Source organism: Leptonychotes weddellii, chromosome 9 (assembly GCF_054177405.1).
Source record: "Leptonychotes weddellii isolate Sample4059 chromosome 9, ASM5417740v2, whole genome shotgun sequence".
Lineage (NCBI taxonomy): Eukaryota > Metazoa > Chordata > Mammalia > Carnivora > Phocidae > Leptonychotes > Leptonychotes weddellii.
The window spans coordinates 66,223,422-66,241,870 of NC_138377.1; the positions used below are offsets into that span (position 1 = coordinate 66,223,422).

General features: G+C 52.7%; 2 protein-coding genes across 6 annotated transcripts in view; one reads left to right on the forward strand and one right to left on the reverse strand.

The window, feature by feature from the left end:
• LOC145723619 (rho guanine nucleotide exchange factor 40-like) overlaps positions 1 to 10,623 on the reverse strand; it is an 11,417-nt gene extending 794 nt beyond the window's left edge. Inside the window, exons 1-12 of the mRNA XM_081831836.1 lie at positions 10,432 to 10,623; positions 7,670 to 7,867; positions 5,817 to 7,065; positions 5,512 to 5,679; positions 5,250 to 5,370; positions 4,593 to 4,689; positions 4,403 to 4,483; positions 4,157 to 4,273; positions 2,457 to 2,555; positions 2,230 to 2,345; positions 1,779 to 1,905; positions 30 to 152 (exon numbers count right to left, since the gene is read on the reverse strand). Coding sequence (XP_081687962.1) covers positions 30 to 152; positions 1,779 to 1,905; positions 2,230 to 2,345; positions 2,457 to 2,555; positions 4,157 to 4,273; positions 4,403 to 4,483; positions 4,593 to 4,689; positions 5,250 to 5,370; positions 5,512 to 5,679; positions 5,817 to 7,065; positions 7,670 to 7,867; positions 10,432 to 10,434 — 2,499 coding nt within the window. The 5' untranslated portion in view covers positions 10,435 to 10,623. The remainder of the gene's footprint in view (positions 1 to 29; positions 153 to 1,778; positions 1,906 to 2,229; positions 2,346 to 2,456; positions 2,556 to 4,156; positions 4,274 to 4,402; positions 4,484 to 4,592; positions 4,690 to 5,249; positions 5,371 to 5,511; positions 5,680 to 5,816; positions 7,066 to 7,669; positions 7,868 to 10,431) is intronic.
• The window catches only part of RNASE13 (ribonuclease A family member 13 (inactive)), a 38,099-nt gene continuing 29,160 nt past the window's right edge, over positions 9,511 to 18,449 (forward strand). For 3 of the 5 annotated variants that reach the window (XM_081830799.1, XM_081830805.1, XM_081830801.1), the window contains exon 1: positions 9,512 to 10,076. The gene's annotated coding sequence lies outside the window, so the exon portion shown is untranslated. Of the gene's footprint in view, positions 10,077 to 18,449 lie in introns of all 5 variants that reach the window. The other 2 variants (XM_031025997.2, XM_081830800.1) reach the window with 2 other exon arrangements.

Genomic DNA, 18,449 nt, shown 5'->3' on the forward strand with positions numbered 1-18,449 from the left:
TTCTCCCCTCCCTCCTCCCCCCTTCTCACCTGAACCTCCGTGCTGAAAGCCCGGAATTGCAGCTCCGTGTCCTGCAGGGCAGACAGGGAGTCGCCGGGTGCAGCGAAGCTGACCAGCTGCTCCTCCCCTGGGCCTGAGAGCCACTGCAGCACCTGAGGCAGACAGGGCGGGACAGCAGGGCTGTGAGGGAGGAGACCGTGCCGTGGGAAGGAAAGCTGAGATCCAGCTCCAAGCCCACCACCCCGATCCATTGACCCTTGGGAGAACCATTTCATGTCAGCTGTAATGTGGGAATGGTTAACAGTGGTCAGTGGTAGTTTCCACAAGGGTCAAGTGAGAAAGCACCAGAATGGGAAGCTGGGCTGGCAGGAAGCACTGAGGGAGGCGGGCGAGGGTTCCAGGGCTCTGCCCGGAGGGGACATAGATAAAGCTGGTGTGAGCCTGAGACAGGATGAGGATCGTCTGGATAACTGAGGAGGAGAAATTTCACATTCACTGAGTCCATTGATGGGTGGGCAGGGATCCCAGGGACCTGGCTTGAAGAGACAAACCAGTGTGTGGTGTGTGTGTATGTGTGTCCCCAGCTCTAGTTGCCTATTATGGTGATCTAAGGACTCTCATGTTGGTTCTGGGATATTTGACCAAAAAGGGATATTAATTTTTTTCTCTGAATTAAGGCTGGAAGCTGGGGTAGGACAGCTTGCGGACGAGAAGCCTGAGAATGTTCCCAGTAATTAGGGCCCGACCATAAACACTTGCACAGTCCTTTGCTGAATTTATTTGGTCATCCTAACACCCTTGTGAGGTAAGTGTCATTATGATCCCATTCTACAGATGCGGACTTGGGAACTCAGAGATGCTTCAAGATTTGTCCAACATCTCACTCCTAGCAGAGCTAGAACTCAAGCTGAGAACTGTAGACTCCCAATCCTGCGTGCTACCGGTTTTGAAATGGGGAAAATGGCTAATAAGCAAGCAAACAAATAGTAAGAGATACAACCCCTTGGATACTGGGTTGGAGGAAGCCAGTATGTAGAAACCCCAGAAAACAGAGAGCCCTGCCCCCCACTTTGACATTGACCCTGAGATGACCCTTCCCCTGATGCCCACATGTAGGTCCATGAGGTGCTCATTCACCATGCTTGGGGCTCTGGGGGAACAATCAGATTGCAAAGCCCCCTGTCCCCCTACCCCGCATGTTAGGCTAATCCCTGTGGGGCTCTTAACCCCAGGAGAGAAGAATCAAGGTTCAGAGAAGCCAGCCTTATCCCCAAATCTTCCCCACAAAGAGGCCTTAGCATCTTCCATTATCTTCTCCTTCCAAGGTGGAGGAAGGTGGGACCTTTCCAGCCTCAGGTTTGGGGATGACATCATAGAAAGAGTTAAGGGAACATGGGTGGCAGTGTAGCTAAAAAGCTGGTATTAATAGACACGTATTATTTTAAGTTATAGGCACCCTAGAGTCAATCAGCTCCTCCCCAAATCCCCTAGGGCACCCACGCACCTCTTCTGATCTCACAACCTCTAAGGATCCTGGATCAAATATCGCCGGTGGGGCGGGGGAGGTCTGGCTTCTCTGCTGGGGCTGAGATGCTGTGTCCCTCTTGTTGAATCTCACACCCACCCGCCCAACCTCCAGGGTGGGGCGAGGAGAGAGGGAGAGCCACCCAGTGGAGCTGGGAGGGGAGAACACCGTGAGCTGTGGGGGTCAGCAGCTAAGGGGGTGCTGGGGCCAGGTGCCCAGGCCACGTAAGTGCCGTCTGCGGGTCCTGCCTCACCTGCTCCAGTTGGTGCAGGCGTTGCTGCTGCTCCTTCCGCTGCACGTGCAGGTTGGAGAGGCGCACGAGCTGGTGAATGGCCTCGTCCACCTCCTGGTACAGGGCGGCTGGGCCCGGGCCCTCCAGCCTGGGGAAAGAAAGGGGCAGAATGATCTACTGCCCTTGTCAAGCCCTGCCCCCCGCCCCTCCACCGCATTCCATCCTTGCACAGCAGGCCCGGATTTGAATCCCGACTCTCCCATCCACTGACTAATCTTGGCCAAGGCATTTAACACTTCGGATCCTCCAGATCCCTGTCCGTAATGGTAACTAGCACCTAGGGACGTTATGCGAAGGTTATAGGAGGTGGAAAAGCACGATCTCCTGCCCAGAGGTATGCTCAGTAAGAATGACCTGGCGCCTAAGGTTTATTGACGGCTCTCTGCTTTGTCTCCACCTGCCCCCCTCGTACTTGCTGCTGTGGGTGGAACGCAGCCTCATCAGGATGGCTCCCCCGTCCCTCTGCAGCTCCGTCAGCCGGGGATCTGCCCGCACCTTCTGTAGGGGCTCAAGCATTCCTACAGCCTCCTGGGGGCAGGGGGCAGCCGGCAGTAGGGGCTCCACCAGAGCATCCCCATCCCCCCCTCCCCGCCCCATCCCCACCCCATCCCCTTCCATCCATCTGGTCTCATGTCCTACCTCTCCCTCCTCCGGCTCTGTGGCTCCCTCCAGCTCCTCAATGGCTTGCCTCACGGAGCACAGCACCCCTTGGCACAGGCGGCACAGCCTCGCCACTTCCTGAAACACACACACACACACACACACACACACACACACACACACACGTGCGCGCGGATGGAGGCGGGGCAGCCCCAGAGACTTTTAAGGAAACAATGCTCCGTTAGTTTCTGACTTTGTTGTTTACTAATTGTATGACATTAAGCAGGTCCAGAAACCTCCCAAATCTCAGGTTTCTTCACTGTAAAGTCAGGACAAGATACACAGAATTTTGGGGCGCCTGGATGGTGCAGTCAGTTAAGCGTCCGACTCTTGTTTCGGTTCAGGTCGTGATCTCAGGGTCGTGAGATCGAGCCCCGCATCAGGCTCCATGCTCGGTGTACTGCCAGCTTAAGATTCTCTCTCTGCCCCCCAAAACCCCCATTCATGCTCTCTCTCTCAAAAAAAGATACACAGGGGCGCCTGGGTGGCTCAGCTAGTTGAGCGGCTGCCTTCAGCTCAGGTCATGAACCCGGAATCCCGGGATGGAGTCCCGCATCGGGCTCCCCGTTCAGTGAGGAGTCTGTTTCTCCCTCTGACCCTCTCCTCTCTCATGCTCTCTCTTACTCTCTCTCTCTCACTCTCAAATAAATAAATAAAATCTTAAAAAAAAAAGATACACAGAATTTTGTGAGGTTTAAAGAGATGATGCCAGGTAAGCACTTAGCAAGGACTGGCACAGTAAAAAGCTTAGTAAATGCAAGTCTCCTTTCCCCCTGTCTGTACTAGGTTTTCACCCTATAAAACCCTCCTCTCTGGCTGTTCAGATCCACTTCAGATCCACTTCCCCTTTGATGTATAGCTTAGTGACTATGTTACAGACCCCCTTTAATACTTAGCTCAGATCGTGTTCATTTATCTTTTCTTAAATATTCACAGCACTGAGATTCATAGACTCAGCTATTACTGTACTTACTGTACTGTACTGTACACTTGCTGTACTTTGTGAGTGAGGACCCTGAGGCCTGGATGTTGGTGCAGGGGACAAGTACAGAAAGGGTACCATCCCTGGAAATGGGGTACAGTACCTTGTGCAAGGTCACAAGGAACTGAAACCAGCCTTCCTGTCAGCTCTTTCCAGAACCCCAGTAAAATTACCTTACACTCTTCTTTTTTTTAATTTTTTATTTATTTTTTTAAAAGATTTTCTTTATTTATTTGACAGAGAGAGAGGGAGAGCATAAGTAGGCAGAGAGGTAAGCAGAGGGTGAGGGAGAAGCAGGCTCCCCGCAGAGCAGGGAGCCCGATGTGGGGCTCGATCCCAGGACTCTGGGATCATGACCTGAGCCGAAGGCAGTCGCTTAACGACTGAACCACCCAGGCACCCCTACACTCTTCTTTAATAGCTTCTGACTTATGTCCTACCAAAAACCATATGCTGCTTGATGTCATATTAAGAACTTATTGAATATACTCCTCTCATCTCCCCAGTAGCCCATGGTACATGCATAATATTTTGCTCATGGGTTGTGAGCCATAAATATGTATTGAATTGAATGGAAGGGAAATCTCTTTTTCCTAACCCCATGGTCATGTCTCAGATCTGCCCTCTCTCTCCCAGAATGTCCTCAGCTGGGTCATTTCTGGGTCCCACCGTCCTGGGTAGGGGAGGAGAAGCTTACCTGGTGTGTCTCTACCCAGTAGCTGGGAGAGGGTTCCCTGTGACCTCCCAAGTCCCACGGCAGCTCCTCTGGCTTGGCCACTCTTTTCAGATCACTCTCTGATAGCAACTCAGCGCCCTGGAGACATGTGAAGGCAGGGGGTTTCTGGCCTGGCCACCCAGGGGTTCAGGGACCAGCTTGGGGCTCCAGTCATCCTCTTCTCTCTCCGCTACTGAAGGGGACTAGCTGGGAGTGAGGAGCTCAAACCTGAAGTTCATAGAGTTCAGTCAGAGGATCATCATGAGTGAGAACCAGCAGTCGCTGAACGAGGGGAGGGTCTCCTGAGTCCTGAGGGCAGAGAAGAATAACACTAAATGGTGGGCAACTGGGTGGCCTAGAATGGCCACCCAGGGAAGAGTTAGGGTCAGGAGAAGTATCTGTGTCAAGGGCTGGTTACCTGAAGTTGACTTAGAACAGGAATGAGGGCTGGGGGCAATGGGGGTGCCTTTCGAAGGTCCAGCAGGATGGACAGCCCCAATATCTGGAGATCAGGCCTGTGGGGGCAGAAAGAGCCAAGGGGGCACTGTGTATGCACATGTGTGTGTTGAGGGGACGGCGGCACAGGGTCTGGTTTTAGTGTTACTAGTGCTCAGGAGAAGTTAGTGCCTGGTACTTTCAGGAAGCAATGGGCAAAGGGCCAAAATGTGGATCTGTGTCCAAGAGGCAGTGACCTAGCATTCAGGAGTCTATGTTCAATGATACTAAGTCACAGGATCAGGGTCTGGAAAACCAGGACCGCGATGCTCTGGAAAGGTGTGAATTCCATTCCAGTATATGGCATGGTGCCTACTAGGTTCTTGGTGCTCAGTAAGTAGCTGCTGAATGAGTAAACCAATACCAATACTAATGAGTTAGCAGTGTTGATTTTGAACATTGATGAAGATATCCTGGAGGTCAGAGGTCAGCAAGGTCAGTGGTCAGTGCCTTAAAAATTGAGGGGTGAGGAAGTCAGTATCCTAGAGGTCAGGAAGTCAGTGTCCTGAGAAGAAAGGAGGTCAGGGCCCTCATGAGCAGGAGGTTAATGTTCAGGGTGCCAGAGGTGGTCCTCGGTTACCTGAGCAATGAGTGGAGGTAATGAAGAGCAGTGCTCAGCATGTCTCGGGAGGGTGGGTGCTCCTCAGGAGGGCTCGGTGGGGTAACGGTCAGCAGAGCTCGCCCACTCTGGTCCACCCCTCCTGAGGACACAAAACGGCCAGGCTGTCCTGGCTGCAGGCAGGCCTTGGCTACCTCCCAGCCACCCTGCCTCCCTCCACAGCCCACCCTGATTGCTTCTCTTTCCTTGACCCCCGTCCCTTCAAACACTGATGCCCACTGACCAGTCAGGACAAGGAATCCAGATGCCATCAAGTCCCAAGCTACATCCGGGTCATCGGAGTTGGAGACCAGAGAGGCCTCTTCTGGGACACTGTCCCCTCCCACTTCCTGCACCGTCTCCTGGAGTGGTGTTGGTGGGTCTGGCAGGAACCCTTCTGGACCTGTGAGTCCTGCACAGACACAAGCAGAGCTTTAGGCCTGAGGTGGGGAGGGTTCTGGCTATGGGGCTCCCAGCTCCTCCTCCAGCCCCCTTCTCTAGACCCAGCCTATGCTGGCCTTTGCCCTCCTGGCTTCGGTGTCATCTCACCTGCCACCACGCATGCCAGGCTGGGCTCCTCTGGATCCTTCTCTCTGGCCATCTCGTCTACAGATCCACAGGCTTCTGGGGGCTGAGGCTCTTTTTTGTCTGCTGGTTTGAGCTCCTCCTTCAGCTCCAACTCTGGCTTCCCTGAGCCTTTGTGCTCCTCCTCGACCGGGCTGCATCCTGGGAGCTCGTGCTCATTTGGCGGGGGCAGAGTGACAAGGACTTCCTGGTGGCTGGCTTCTTCCTTGTCCCCGGGGCTCAGTGGAGCACTGTCCCCTCCTCGGCTAAGAGCCCCTCTGCCTGCAGCACGCTTCTTTCTCCTGTTTCCTTTGCCTGTTCTCCGAGGGGTGCCGGGTGGTCCTTCAGCCCCCTGGCCTGCCCCTCCCCCAGCCTCCCCCGGCCTCAGGAGACAAGATTCAGAGGCTTCCCCCAATGTCTCTGCTGGAGACTCAGACACCTCTAGCGCTGTTGCTTCTGGGAGAGCCTCGGCTCCTGGGGGTGACCCAGGGGAGGCTCCAGTGCTGCTTCCCTCACCCGGTGGGCGTGCCCCATCCTGGTCCCGCGGCCCCAGGCCCTTCTGGTGCATCCAGGCGCGGTGTCTCCTGTGCCGGCCCTTCCCTCCAGCACCCTTTCGGGTGGGCACTGTCCGGGTCCTGGAGAGGCCCGAGGAGCCCTCGGCATTCATGGGGCTCCCCCTCACAGGCAGCGTCACCTCCAGCAGCTCCACGTACTCGCCTTCAGGTCCTTCAGCGGGGGCATTGTGCCCGTCGCCGGGACTCCGGGTGCCCAGGGCCTCCTCAGGGAGCGGAGGGCTGGGGAGCCCTGGGGGTCCGGGGGGCAGTTCGGGGGGCAACGTGCTTGGCCGGTGTCCAACCATGAGGCCCCCTTTATGCACAAATCGTGGGCAGATAAGCTCTGCCCAGGGCAGCCGCTGAATCCCAGAGGGCGCAGAGAGCAGGCAAGTACTAAGGCGACCTGTTGGCCGGTCCTTATTGATGCCTTGCAGCCACTCAGGTGTGAACAGGTAGGCACAGGCCTCATTGGGCACAGGCAACTCCTGTACCCGTCCACCCCCTGGGGCCAGGCACTTGAGTGCCAGGCGGGGTGCTTGGGCTGCTGAGGGCACTACTTGCAGGTAGAAGTCTCCTGGGCGCAGCAGTTGCCAGGGCAGGGCTGCGAGCTGCACCACGACCTGCTCGTGCAGGCAGAGGGGCCAGCCCTCATGGAAGAAGAGGAAACCGCTGTACTGGGCCTGGGGAGAGAGGTGGGACGCCGTGCTCAGGCCTCTGCTGATGAAGCCAGTGGGAGAAGGCAGTTAGAACGGGACCACCCGAGGCAGGGCTGCCCTGTTGCCTGTGGGCTATAATCCCAGGGGAGCCAGAGGGGTATCTTGGGGTGTTCATGTAGCAGAGGGAGGGATTGGGACTGGCCGGTTTTCTGGTAGTAGGTAGCTTCTCTAGGAAACGAGTTCCATGCGTGGGAGGGTAACAACTGAGTCATTACAAAGACATGGTCAGCAGATGCCGTTGTCTGGAGGGGTCAGGGACTCTTAGGAGTCTTTATAGCTGCAGGAGTGAAGGATCTCTGTTGAGTCATGTCTGGGGGAGTTAAGTATCTTGAGAAATCAATATGGGGGGGATGTCTGGAATTGGGTCTGGTGGGTCTGGGTCTTTGGGAGTTGATGTTTCTTAGGGGGGCAATATTTGGGGAAGACGAGTGTCTTTGTGTGTGTTAGTATCTGAGTGGGCTCTGCCTGGTGGGGGGGCGGTCAGTGTTGGGAGGTGGCATCTCTGGGGAGAGGGAAGTGAGTCTGGCTAGTCTCTGGAGTGAGATAGTGGATCTTAGGGGCCACTCACACAGGCTTCCTGCTGGACCTTGGCAAGCAGGTGCTTGGCGGGCACCAGGAAGTCCAGCGTGTACCTCAGTGCATCCTCCCGATAAGTCCTCTCCACCACCTGGAACACCTGGCCCAAGAGTGTGGGGGCTGTCGCCTCGAAGGGTGGGTACAGGGCGGCAAGCGTGCTCTGCACACAGTCCTCCACTGGCTCGGGTTCCTGGGAGGGATAAGACCAGCTGCAGCGCCCGAGAGAGCACGGCTCCGGGTGCGGGGCTGGCCGTGCCCCCCAGGGGCCACATGGTGCGCCCTGTGTGTGCTCAAAGAGGACACTCGGGAAATGCTGGCTGAATGAGCCTGGGATGGCCTCAGTGGGGCTGGGGCAGCCAGAGTGCCCAGACCTAGCAGTGCCCTCCACGCTGGAGCCCTGAGACACTGGCCCTGGAGAGCCAGGGAGAATTTGTCGTGAATGTCTCTGATCTCAGGACCAGCCCTGCTTCTTGTGAGGTGGGACCACTGCAGAGTTCCTCCTCAGGAAGAGACAGTCCTCTCGGCCACCAGAAGATTTAGCGATGGCTGAGAGAGCTGGGGGGGTGGAGGGCCATCCTGCAAGCCCCTCCTCACAGGGTGTAAGGGCTACGGACCTCCAGCTTAGGTGGAGGTGCCACCACCTCGAACAATCGTATCCTAGAGATAGCTGTTGGCTGAGGAGAAGGAGGACTAGGAAGAAGGAGGGAGGACTAAAGGGCTGTCTGTCTTTCTAGCAACCTTCTCTCTCCCAGAGTGGCTCCAGAGCAATCACCCACTCCCAGAGCATGTGGGATTGGGTTACAAAGAACTGGGTGGGGGCAGCCGAAAGAGGAAAAAGTCACAAAAGGAACATGTGGGGAAGGGAGGAGGCCTTGATGGTATGGATTTTTCCAATTCCAGTAGGACCTCTCTGCCAACTCCACCTGCCACCACTGTCTCAAAAGACAGCCCTGCTTCCTCTGGATTTGCCTCCCTAAGTGCATCACTAGGTCTCTTTCTCCATCTCAGATGCTAAACAAGCACCCTCAGGCTATTCCTTTGCAGACTAATTTCTTTTTCAAGATGGCTTTGAGGCTCTTTTTATCAGGTTTCTTTGCTGTCAGTGGGCAAGGGGATGCTCTGCAGTATTTATCTAAAGTTCTCTCCAGCCATCCTCCACCCCCAGTCCTGTCTTTGCCCTGCAGACAAAACTGCGTATTTTACCAGTTGCCCATCTGTCCTGACCCTCTGAGAAGCTAGGGCAGCCACTCCAGAGAGGGACATTCAGTGCGTCAGCACAGAGACCCAGCCCCAAGGTGTGTGGGCGAGCAGACAGACCCCCCAGTGTTCCGGGGACCCGGCTAGCTAGCGGCTAGCTAGCGCGGTGAGAGTGGGTGGGGGGAGGGTGGGGGGAGGCAGAGTGGGCCGTCCGATCGGAGGCCAGGAGGGGGGAGCTACAGCTTGAGGAGCGAGGCAGCTGCAACCCATTAGGGGCGGTGAGCTCATGGCTGAGCGAGAGTCTCAGCCACAGGAAACTGCAGCGGCAGGAGGGGAGGAGGGGTCTGGGGTGGGAGGCGGCGGGCAGGAGCACAGAGACCGAGCCTCCAGTCGGCCAGGACCAAAAAGGAGACCAGAGAGACTGAGTCAGCTCTCCCTGGCCCAGTTCCTCTTTTTTCTTGCTCCAGCCTCCCTGCCAGGGGGTGCCCTTCCTTCTGTAGAGGAGCAGCCCCGGTAGTGCTCCTCCCCCCACCTCCTGGCAGTGAGCGCCCCCTGGCAGGGCCTCCCCCCTCCTCCACTCTGCAGCGAGAGCCCCCTTAGCCGTGCCCCCCCCCCAGCCCCCTGCAGTGGGCGCTCTCTCTGGCAGTGCCCACTCCTTGCAGTGATTCTTCAGAGACAACTTCTGGCGTGAAAGTTCCCAGAATAGTGTCCACTCCTGGTGGTATGGACTTCCCCTTAACAGTGCCATTCTGCTTCCTGTGTCCTAAGCTGCCGCTGCCAGAGTCCCCTACCTCCTGCAGGGAGCTCCCGCTTGTGCTCCCTCCCCTCTGCAGCGGGAGTACTCGGAGACAGAGCTTCGGCTCCCTGCAGCGAGAGCTCTGGGGCACTCTTCCCCCCATCCTCAATCTCTGGTCTGCTCTGGCAGCGTCACGCCCCCTGGCACTGTGAGTCCCCCTCCTCACTCTGTCCACTCTCCTGAAGCAGCCCCTCTTTCTCCGCGGGAACTTCCCTCTTTGGCCATGTCCCTGGCCCCAGCCCAGCCACAGCTGTGGCCGGTCCCCCAGGGCCGGATGGGTGGGCCCAGCTCACCGGGCTGGGGACTGGGATGGAAAATGGTGGTTCCAGGCAGGTCAGTTCTCATGACCCGAGCCCGGGCCCCTTCCAGGGCCACTGCAGCACCAACCCGCAGGAGTCTCCCGCGGGTAAGGAGCTGGGACCCGCAGGGGGAGGGAGGATCCTGCAAAGGAAGGCACAGGTCGGGACAGAGGAGGGCGGGGGGAGGTGTGTGGATTGGGGGAGCGACCAGAGGGAGGATGGGGGAGGGGGCGGAGAAGAAGGGAAGAAAGAGTGAGGGCAATAGCCGGTGGGGACAGAGCCAGACAGTGAGGCAGACAGACAGACAGATCAAAGAAAAGAAGGGGGGATGGGAGGGAGGAGAGTTCCAGGAGCGCTCAACGGACCGAGGCGGGCGCTGGAGGCACCGGGCTGGGGGCTGGCGGCCCCGAGCGGGCTGCGCGAAGGCGGAGGGGCACACGGGGGCCGCGAAGCCGGACTCACCATGGCTCGGCGCGGGGTCGCGTCCGACGCTCGGGCGGGCGGGGCAGGGCGCGCCGCCGCCTCCCTCCCGCCGCTCCCGTCTCGCCGGGTCTGGCTAGGGGACAGCTCCGGCCGCGGCGGCGGATCGGCCGGCTCGGGCTCCCAGGCCGCGGGGCCCCGCCAGGGAGGGCCGAGACGGCCGCCCCTCCCCGCCCCGCCCTCAGTGCCCGCCTCCGCCTCCGCGCCGGACCCCCTGCCGGGACTCCCTCTCCCGCGCCCAGCCTCTCCGCGGCTTCCCGGCCGCCCACAGCGGATCAGCCTCGCTCTCCCGCAACCCTCTTCCTCCCCCCGCCCCGCCCTCCAGTGGGTAGCCCCGACCCTGGCCCTCGGACGCCAGCCCTGCCGAGGATGCCCCTCTTTTCCCGCCACCGCCTCGCTCCCTGCGGGATCAGTTTAGCCTCCACAAGGGACACTCCAGAGACTGCGGCGTGCGTGAATTTTCTGGGGTACCCAGCCTAGGACTGGGATCGTTCGGCTGCCGGAAGCCTCCCGTCTCTAACTCGCTTGGGAACCTGTTCTCCCCGCGGTTGCCAGACTTGGGCAGCACCTGGAGCTCAGAAGAGACCCCCGGGCCCCTGCCCGACTCGGGTGGAGCTGAGGGCAGGGAAATCAGGGGATTCCTTCCACCCTCCAGGGACTCGCCCGCCCTCTTTCCCTCCCATCTCCTTCGGCTTCTAGCCTCCTGGCTCCGACAATGGGCTCCTCTGTGCGGCCTGGGGAGGGCGGGGGCGGCGGTGGGGGGAATTAGGGAGCGGTGAAAGGCTTGGGGTGGGGGGTGGGGGTGACCGTCGTGACTGAAGAGGGGCTGGGTCTTAGGATCAGGATCCTCCTATAGGGGCGTGCACTTCGGCAGACGTTTTCTGAGTTCTTTACTCGCTGCCCCTTCCCCTCCGCACCGCGTGTCTCCATTTTCGGCTAGCGGAGGGAAGGCATCAGACCACCCCCGCAGCGCCCCCACCCCCGCCCCGGGTCAGACCCCATGATTCGAAACTGGATGCCAGACCCTTCCTTCTTATGGGGTGGCGATAGAGTCTCCCAGGGTCGCTAGGGCTCATGGCGGTGAGGATGGCTATCTGACGCAGAAGACAAAGCGGGGCAGGCTAGTTAAGAAAGTTCTAGTCTCACCCATCCTCCACCGCGTCTGGATGTGAAATGAAGCCCCGGCGAGGGTTTCCCCCGGAGGGCTCGGAGGCTTAGGCAGAGACGGGAGATGCCTTGTTCCTCCTCTGAGCAGGCACCGGGAAGCCCTGCAGGGGCTGGGGGTCGGGGGTGGCACTTCCAAAGGGTGAACATTTGAGAGGAGATCGGAAAGCCAGATAGTCCCCAGAGAGGGGCGTGTAGGCATGTGCCACTGCGGGTGGGGGCTGACGTTTGGAAAACATCCTGCCAGTGGGTGCAGCACCTGCAAGGCCAGGAGGCTGGGGCCCCTTGGCAATCGTTAGCCCCGCGGGAGAGGAGGGCGTCGCCTAGGTGATGGGCTCCTCTGTCACCTCCTCAGAACGCTAAACGCCACCCTTTCTCCACTCCACTGGGTCTGGAAAAGAAGAGAGAGAAAATGCTCATCCTTCTTGGAGACAGGAAGATCCCTCTGCTCCATAGTGTCAAAGAAAAAAAAAAAATCTAGGGCGGCCAAGTCCAGTGACCATGTTCTCAGCAGAGAGGCAGGGAGCTGGAACTCTTTTTCATCAATGGGCTATGGGCCCTGGAGTCACTGAGGCTCTCTAGCCTCCTTGTAATTAGTGCTGGGGACCTGGGAGAGTGAGATTTTGCTACCCCCTGGTGTCCACTCTATAAATGCTGCCCAGAAGCTGGTTACAGAGGCCAGCACTTAGGAAACTTTCATAGAGGATATGTTATGACTCTTACTCACTTGTTTCAAATCCAGCTAACCCATTTCAAGTGTTGAGAGAGTCTGAACTTTCCCTTACTGGGTCTTACATTCCTTATACTCAAGCAAATTGTTCGGGAAACAGTTGGTAGAATCCAAGGTTCCTATAATTAGGAAGTGGAATATAAATTGAGCTGGCTCCAGGAGTCCATGAACTCCTGGAAAAAAAAGGAGTGGATCGTTTTTTTTTTTTTTTCCTATGGAGAAATGGGAGCCATTGAAAGTTTTTGAACCTGTAGGGGGATGGAGTTTGGATGCAAGGTCTGGGATCCAGTTACTCCTTTTCAGGAGTCGTTTTAATTTGTACTAAGTGAGAAAGGTTTATTAAGTAAAGTGACATGTATACTTATAATGGTTAAATACCCTCTCTCCCAGAATGCAGGCTCTTACCTAAGAGTGTGTGTGTGTCTGTTCAATAGATTGTATGTTGATGAGTGTGCTTTGGGGAGATGTGAAGGGGAGAGATTATAGGGGAGGAATTGGAGCTTGGGAACAGCCCAGGCTTAGAAGCCTTCTCTTGCATTCACAAACCGGCCTCACCATAGTTCACCGATTTCAGAGTCTTTGGAGCTTGCCAAACTCCCATTTTACAGATGAAATTCTGACTTATTGAAGTTAAGTAACTTGCTGGAAGCTACACAGTAAGTAGAAAAGCCAGGATTTGAGCCCAGGCAGGCAGTCTGACTCCAGAGCCTTCACTCTCGACTACTAAGTTACAGGGTTTCATCTAAGCTGTCAGAGTCCATAAAAGAAGCACTTTGAACACTACCTCACCTTTTCTACCACCTAACCATCATGTTAAAAAGTGTTTATTTTTGTAACAGCCAGTGCTGAAAGAGTTTCTAAAAGTGACAGATATGTCCCCGTGGGTCCGAGAATAAAAATCTTTTTTTTCTAGACTTGTTCTAGAATAAGTAATAGTTAAAATAATCCCCAAGAAATTTCCAATATGGTTTTGCTAGGGAAAGAGTGTTATCCAAACACGAGAGAAGGTGGGTGGAAGAAACATTTGGATCTGTAATGTTTTTTACCTGGTTTCTGTGCACCAAGAGATGCAATTGCTATTCCATGTAGGGTTGGGGCTGTAGGCTGCTCACTATTTGTCCACTTGGAGCATAGCAGTGACCAGGACCCCGCTTTGGTCCCATGCCTCAAGGCAAGGGGAATTAATGAAGGACCACAAAGGAGAGTTTTAGAGACAGGAAGGGATGGACTTGAGAGAACGTGTTCTTGTTACCTGTGTCTTCCAAGGAAACTGGGGCCAAAGCCTTAGTTATTTATAGGATAAGAAATCTGTGCAGTATTATACAGTAATATATGTTAATTCTATTTTTTGTTGAATCCCCCCCTTAGTTTTGGCTTTATTTTATTGGTAATCTTCCTTTAAAAGTGTTCAGTTGTTATCTGAGCTACGTGTCATCAGAGTCCACACTGCCACCACCGTCTTGCCTGTGGTGGTGTATGAGTTTCCGTACTGGTTTCTCTACTCTACTCTTACCTCCTAAGAAGCTGCACCCTCCCCAGAGCATCTTCTAAAAACTCCAGTCAGGGGTGCCTGGGTAGCTCAGTCGGTTGAGAGTCTGACTCTTGATTTCGGCTCAGGTCATGATCTCAGGGTCATGGGATCGAGCCCCGCGTTGGGCTCCGCGCTCAGTGGGGAGTCTGCCTGAGGGTCTCTCTCCCTTTCTCTCTCCCTCTGCCCCTCCTCTCGCACCTGTGCTCTCGTTTTCTAAAAATAAATAAGTAAATCTTAAAACAGCCACGACAAACTCCAGTCAGATCCCCTGCCTATCTCTCCAGCCCGTTCCCTCAGCCCCCCCCTTAGGCGGAAGCCACTACCGACCTTCTTTCAGTTCTTTAAGCATACCTTGCTTATTCCTAATTTGGGGACTTCTTCTCTTTTCCTTCCACCTGGATGCTCCCTTTCACAATTCTAAGGGCTGACTCTCATCCTTCGGGATTTTACTAAAGTGTTGTATTTTCAAATGTCTTCCATGACCACCTGATCTAAAGTGGTCTCTCACCCATCGTCCCTCCTAATGATGTTATTTTGTTTTGTTGTCTTCATAGATTTATCTCTATTTGATTATGTACTTGTTTAGTTATGTCCTGTCTCTCATAATAGGCCCGCCCACGCCACCATATGTCATTTGAAAATAAGCTCCATGAAGATGAGGACCTTTGTCTATTTCATCACTGCTGTATCCTAGATAATGTCTGACCAGGTCCCAAAAGATATCCCTAATCCAGCTGAAAACTGTAAAGGAAGCAGAAACCCCCATAGAACAGGAACAGTGGTGGGAAGAAGTGAGAGGTGGAAACTAGGAGCAAGTGGGGCCCAATGCCTGGGGTCTGCTGCTTAGCTTTGCTTTCTTCCTGGACTTAGCCCTCACAAGTTCTTTGGTTGTGGTTGATATTTGCATGTGGAAAATACACAGGACAGAATTAAAACCAAGTGTGGGGTGCAGCCACTGTGGAACACAGTATGGAGGTCCAGTTAAGAATAGAATTACCATATGATCCAGCAATTCCATTTCTGGGTATTTCTTTGAAGAAAACAAAAACACAAATTCGAAAAGATATCTGTGCCCCTACGTTCATTGTAGTGTTATTTACAAGAGCCAGGGTATAGAAACAACCTAAGGGTCCATCAAATGCACAAATGAATAAAGAAAACGTGGCATGTGGGTATATAAATGATATATTATTCAGTCATAAAAAATGAAATCTTGCTATTTGCTATAACACGGATGGACCTTGGGGGCATTATGCTAAGTGAAATAAGTCAGAGATAGACAAACACCATATGATCTCACTTATATGTGGAATCTAAAATACACACACACACACAGGAGCACAGGAGCACACACTTACGAGAACAGACTGGTGGCTGCCAGAGGTGGGGGGTGGGCAAAATGGGTGAAGGGGGTCAAAAGGTACAAACTTCCAGTTATGAAATAAATAAGTCATGGGGATGTAATGTGCAGCATGGTGACTATGGTTAATAATACTATATAGCATATTTGAAAGTTGATAAGAGTAGATCTTAAAAGTTCTCACCACAAGAAAAAAAATTTGTAACATTTCTGGTGGCGATTGTGAACTAGACTTGTGATCATTTTGCAATAAATACAAGTATGGGATCATTATGTTGTGTACCTGAAACTAATATAATGTTGTATGTCATTTATACTTCAATTTAAAAAAAGAAACCAAATGTGGAATGTCATCTGGATCCGTTGTAGTTTCACTGGGGGGCTAGGTGAATCTGGAGGAGGCATGGTTTGGAGAGGATGTTCTGGCAGGTTTCCAAAATCACTTGCAGACTTTATTGGTGGGCCAGGCCAGAGATTCTTTTACATAGTTGTAGTTCATTTGAAAACACAGTTTTATATTCTGGTTTCTTCACAGAGCATTGCCCGTCCACATTCCCATACATCAATATACTTTTTGTACATTTGTCTTCAGCTGGAGTGGTAGCTTGCTGCTTCAGTTAAATCACTAAGCACTTGCCCGTCATCTGTTTAGTCGCTCTCAATTTTGAGGAGTTCGTATTATTTCTCACTTTTCTCCGTTACACAGAGTATTAACAGATACGCATACATTTATTCCTCCCCAATTTGAATTATTTCCATTTAGCATATTTTACCAAGTGGAATTATTGGATCAAAGAGTAGGAGCCATTTTATAGCTCTTGTTATTGTCTGGCGGGGCAGTCTTTGGAGGGCAAGGGTCACAAAACTCCCTTAAAACACTTAAGAGATTGAGTGTGAAGAAGCATTGGATTTATTCTGAATGGCTCACAGTGACTGGGCATCGGCGAGTTGCTGCAGTGACAGAGATGTAGATTAGTTTCTATATAGGGCAATTTGGAATATTTAGAGCTGCCAGAAAATGGCGCAGGCTGCCTCCACGGGTAGAGATTCCTCCTTTCCGGGAAATTTTAAGCATGAGAGAGTTTTTAAAAAATTGTTTTATAAGCTTTCCAGATTTGCAGTCTGTGTATTTTCCTAGCCCCTTTCCTTTGCTCTGAAAACAAAGTTTGTTAAACAAACACTTATGAAGACCTAACGTGTGCCAGGTATGTCTAGAGGCAGCTGGAACCCTCCCTGGCAGCCTCCCAGCAGAGTCCTCCAGGAGCCCGCAATCTGGGAATTACAACAGCATGACGTCAGGCTTCTACCCCACCCCCAACTTCAGAACTGCTAAGCATGTGGGTTCAAATTTGTCTCCAGTTCCTTGACATCTCCTGTTCTGTGCTCATTGTCTACTTCCAGGTCTCTGCCCATATGCCACCCATTCTTAAGACCTCTTATTCCAGAACTTTCTCTCTATGCTGTGCCATGCCTCCGAATGCTCCCAAGCCAAACCCAGTACCTAAGTTGATTCTAAGTAATTGTTACGTTGTCTTGTTTTTTTTATTCTGCCAAAGGATATTTGTATTTAAAATTAGGTTTGTTTTTGTTTTTTTTTTTTAATGTGGAGGTTTTGTCCCCAGAGTACCTGCAATTGTTGGAATATAGTAGTCCTAATTCCACTAATATAACTTCACCTCCTCACCATGAACATACTGGGTGTTTCTCTCTCTCTCTCTTCCAGGCAAACAGCCTGATTTACTGAAGGAACCAGTTGCTTAACAATCTGTTGGTTTTGGGTTTTGTTTTTTTAAATGTCACCTACCTAGTAAAATGTAGTCTTAAAACTGCAGACTTGGCCAGGGAGGAAAAGCCCCTATTGGGGATGAAGACTCAGCCATAGTCCCTGAGTTTGACTTTTTCTTGGAGGGTATTTTGCTGAATTTCTCTGCCAATGCCACACTGGCCTTGCGGAAGTCCTGCTCCCCTTTCGCAGTTTCTCCAGAATGCAAGTCAGCAGAATGACCCACCCGGAGACAGCACAAGGCAGAGGCAGGAGGGCAGTGAGGAGAGACACGGTTCCGGGTTCAGCGCTGGGACCACCACTGCGGCAGGAGGCCTTGAGCTTGAGCCTGGGCCACTGCGTCGTCATCAGTGACCACCTTCCTTCTGAGGGCTCAGTAAAATCAGCAAATGTGGGAACACCAGCAAATACAATCACCAAAGCTCACTGTTCATTGTGTGGATGCACACAGTGCAGAGAACCGGCTGGTCTTGTAGTGTCAATGTGAATTTTTTAAAATGTCCTTTTGGTTCCCAGAAAAAATATTCAGAGGGCTACCTTGATTTTTTAAGAATTTTGAATTTATGTTCCCTATATGAAAGATGCAAATCAGAAGCCCAGTTCTTCCCTAAGGCTTGATGGGTTTTTTAAATTTTATGTATGTATGTATGTATTAAGTAAACTCTACCCCCAGTGTGGGGCTTGAACTCACAACTCCAAGATCAAGAGTTTCATGTTCTACCAACTGAGCCAGTCAGGCGCCCCTTTAGGCTTTTACGTTTAACTTACAAACAAGTACATTTTAATAATCACTTAACGGATTGTATTTGATGACGATTTGGTACTATTTATAAATGTAGTTAATAAGACTATTTTAAACATTAAAAAATATATTTTATACATTTGACATATTCCATGTCCTTATGAAGTAATCTGACAAACCAACAAAGCATTCCTGAATACCTAAAACACTAAAATCTAAACAATTTATAAATATGGTGATTCAATTCTTGTTTCCTTCAATGTTCCCAAACTAATTTTATTTTATTATTTTTATTTTTTTCCCAAAGCCCACTTTATTGTTTTTTTGGTTTTTTTTCTCCAAAGCCCACTTTAAAGGAAAATTCTACTTCAAATCACACATCTAGAGTGCCTGAGTGGCTCAGTTGGTTAAGCGTCTGTCTTTGGCTCAGGTCATGATCCCAGGGGCCTGGGATCAAGCCCCGCATCAAGCCCCGCATCAAGCCCCGCATTGAGCCCTAGATGGGGCTTCCTGCTGCCTGGGGAGCCTGCTTCTCCCTCTCCCTCTGCCTGCAGCTCCCCCTGCTTGTGCACGTGCCTCTCTCTCTCTCTGTCAAATAAATAAATAAAATCTAAAAACAAAACAAATCACACATCTAAACCAATTACACATTTTATTTTTTTTTAAGGTTTTATTCATTTATTTGAGAGA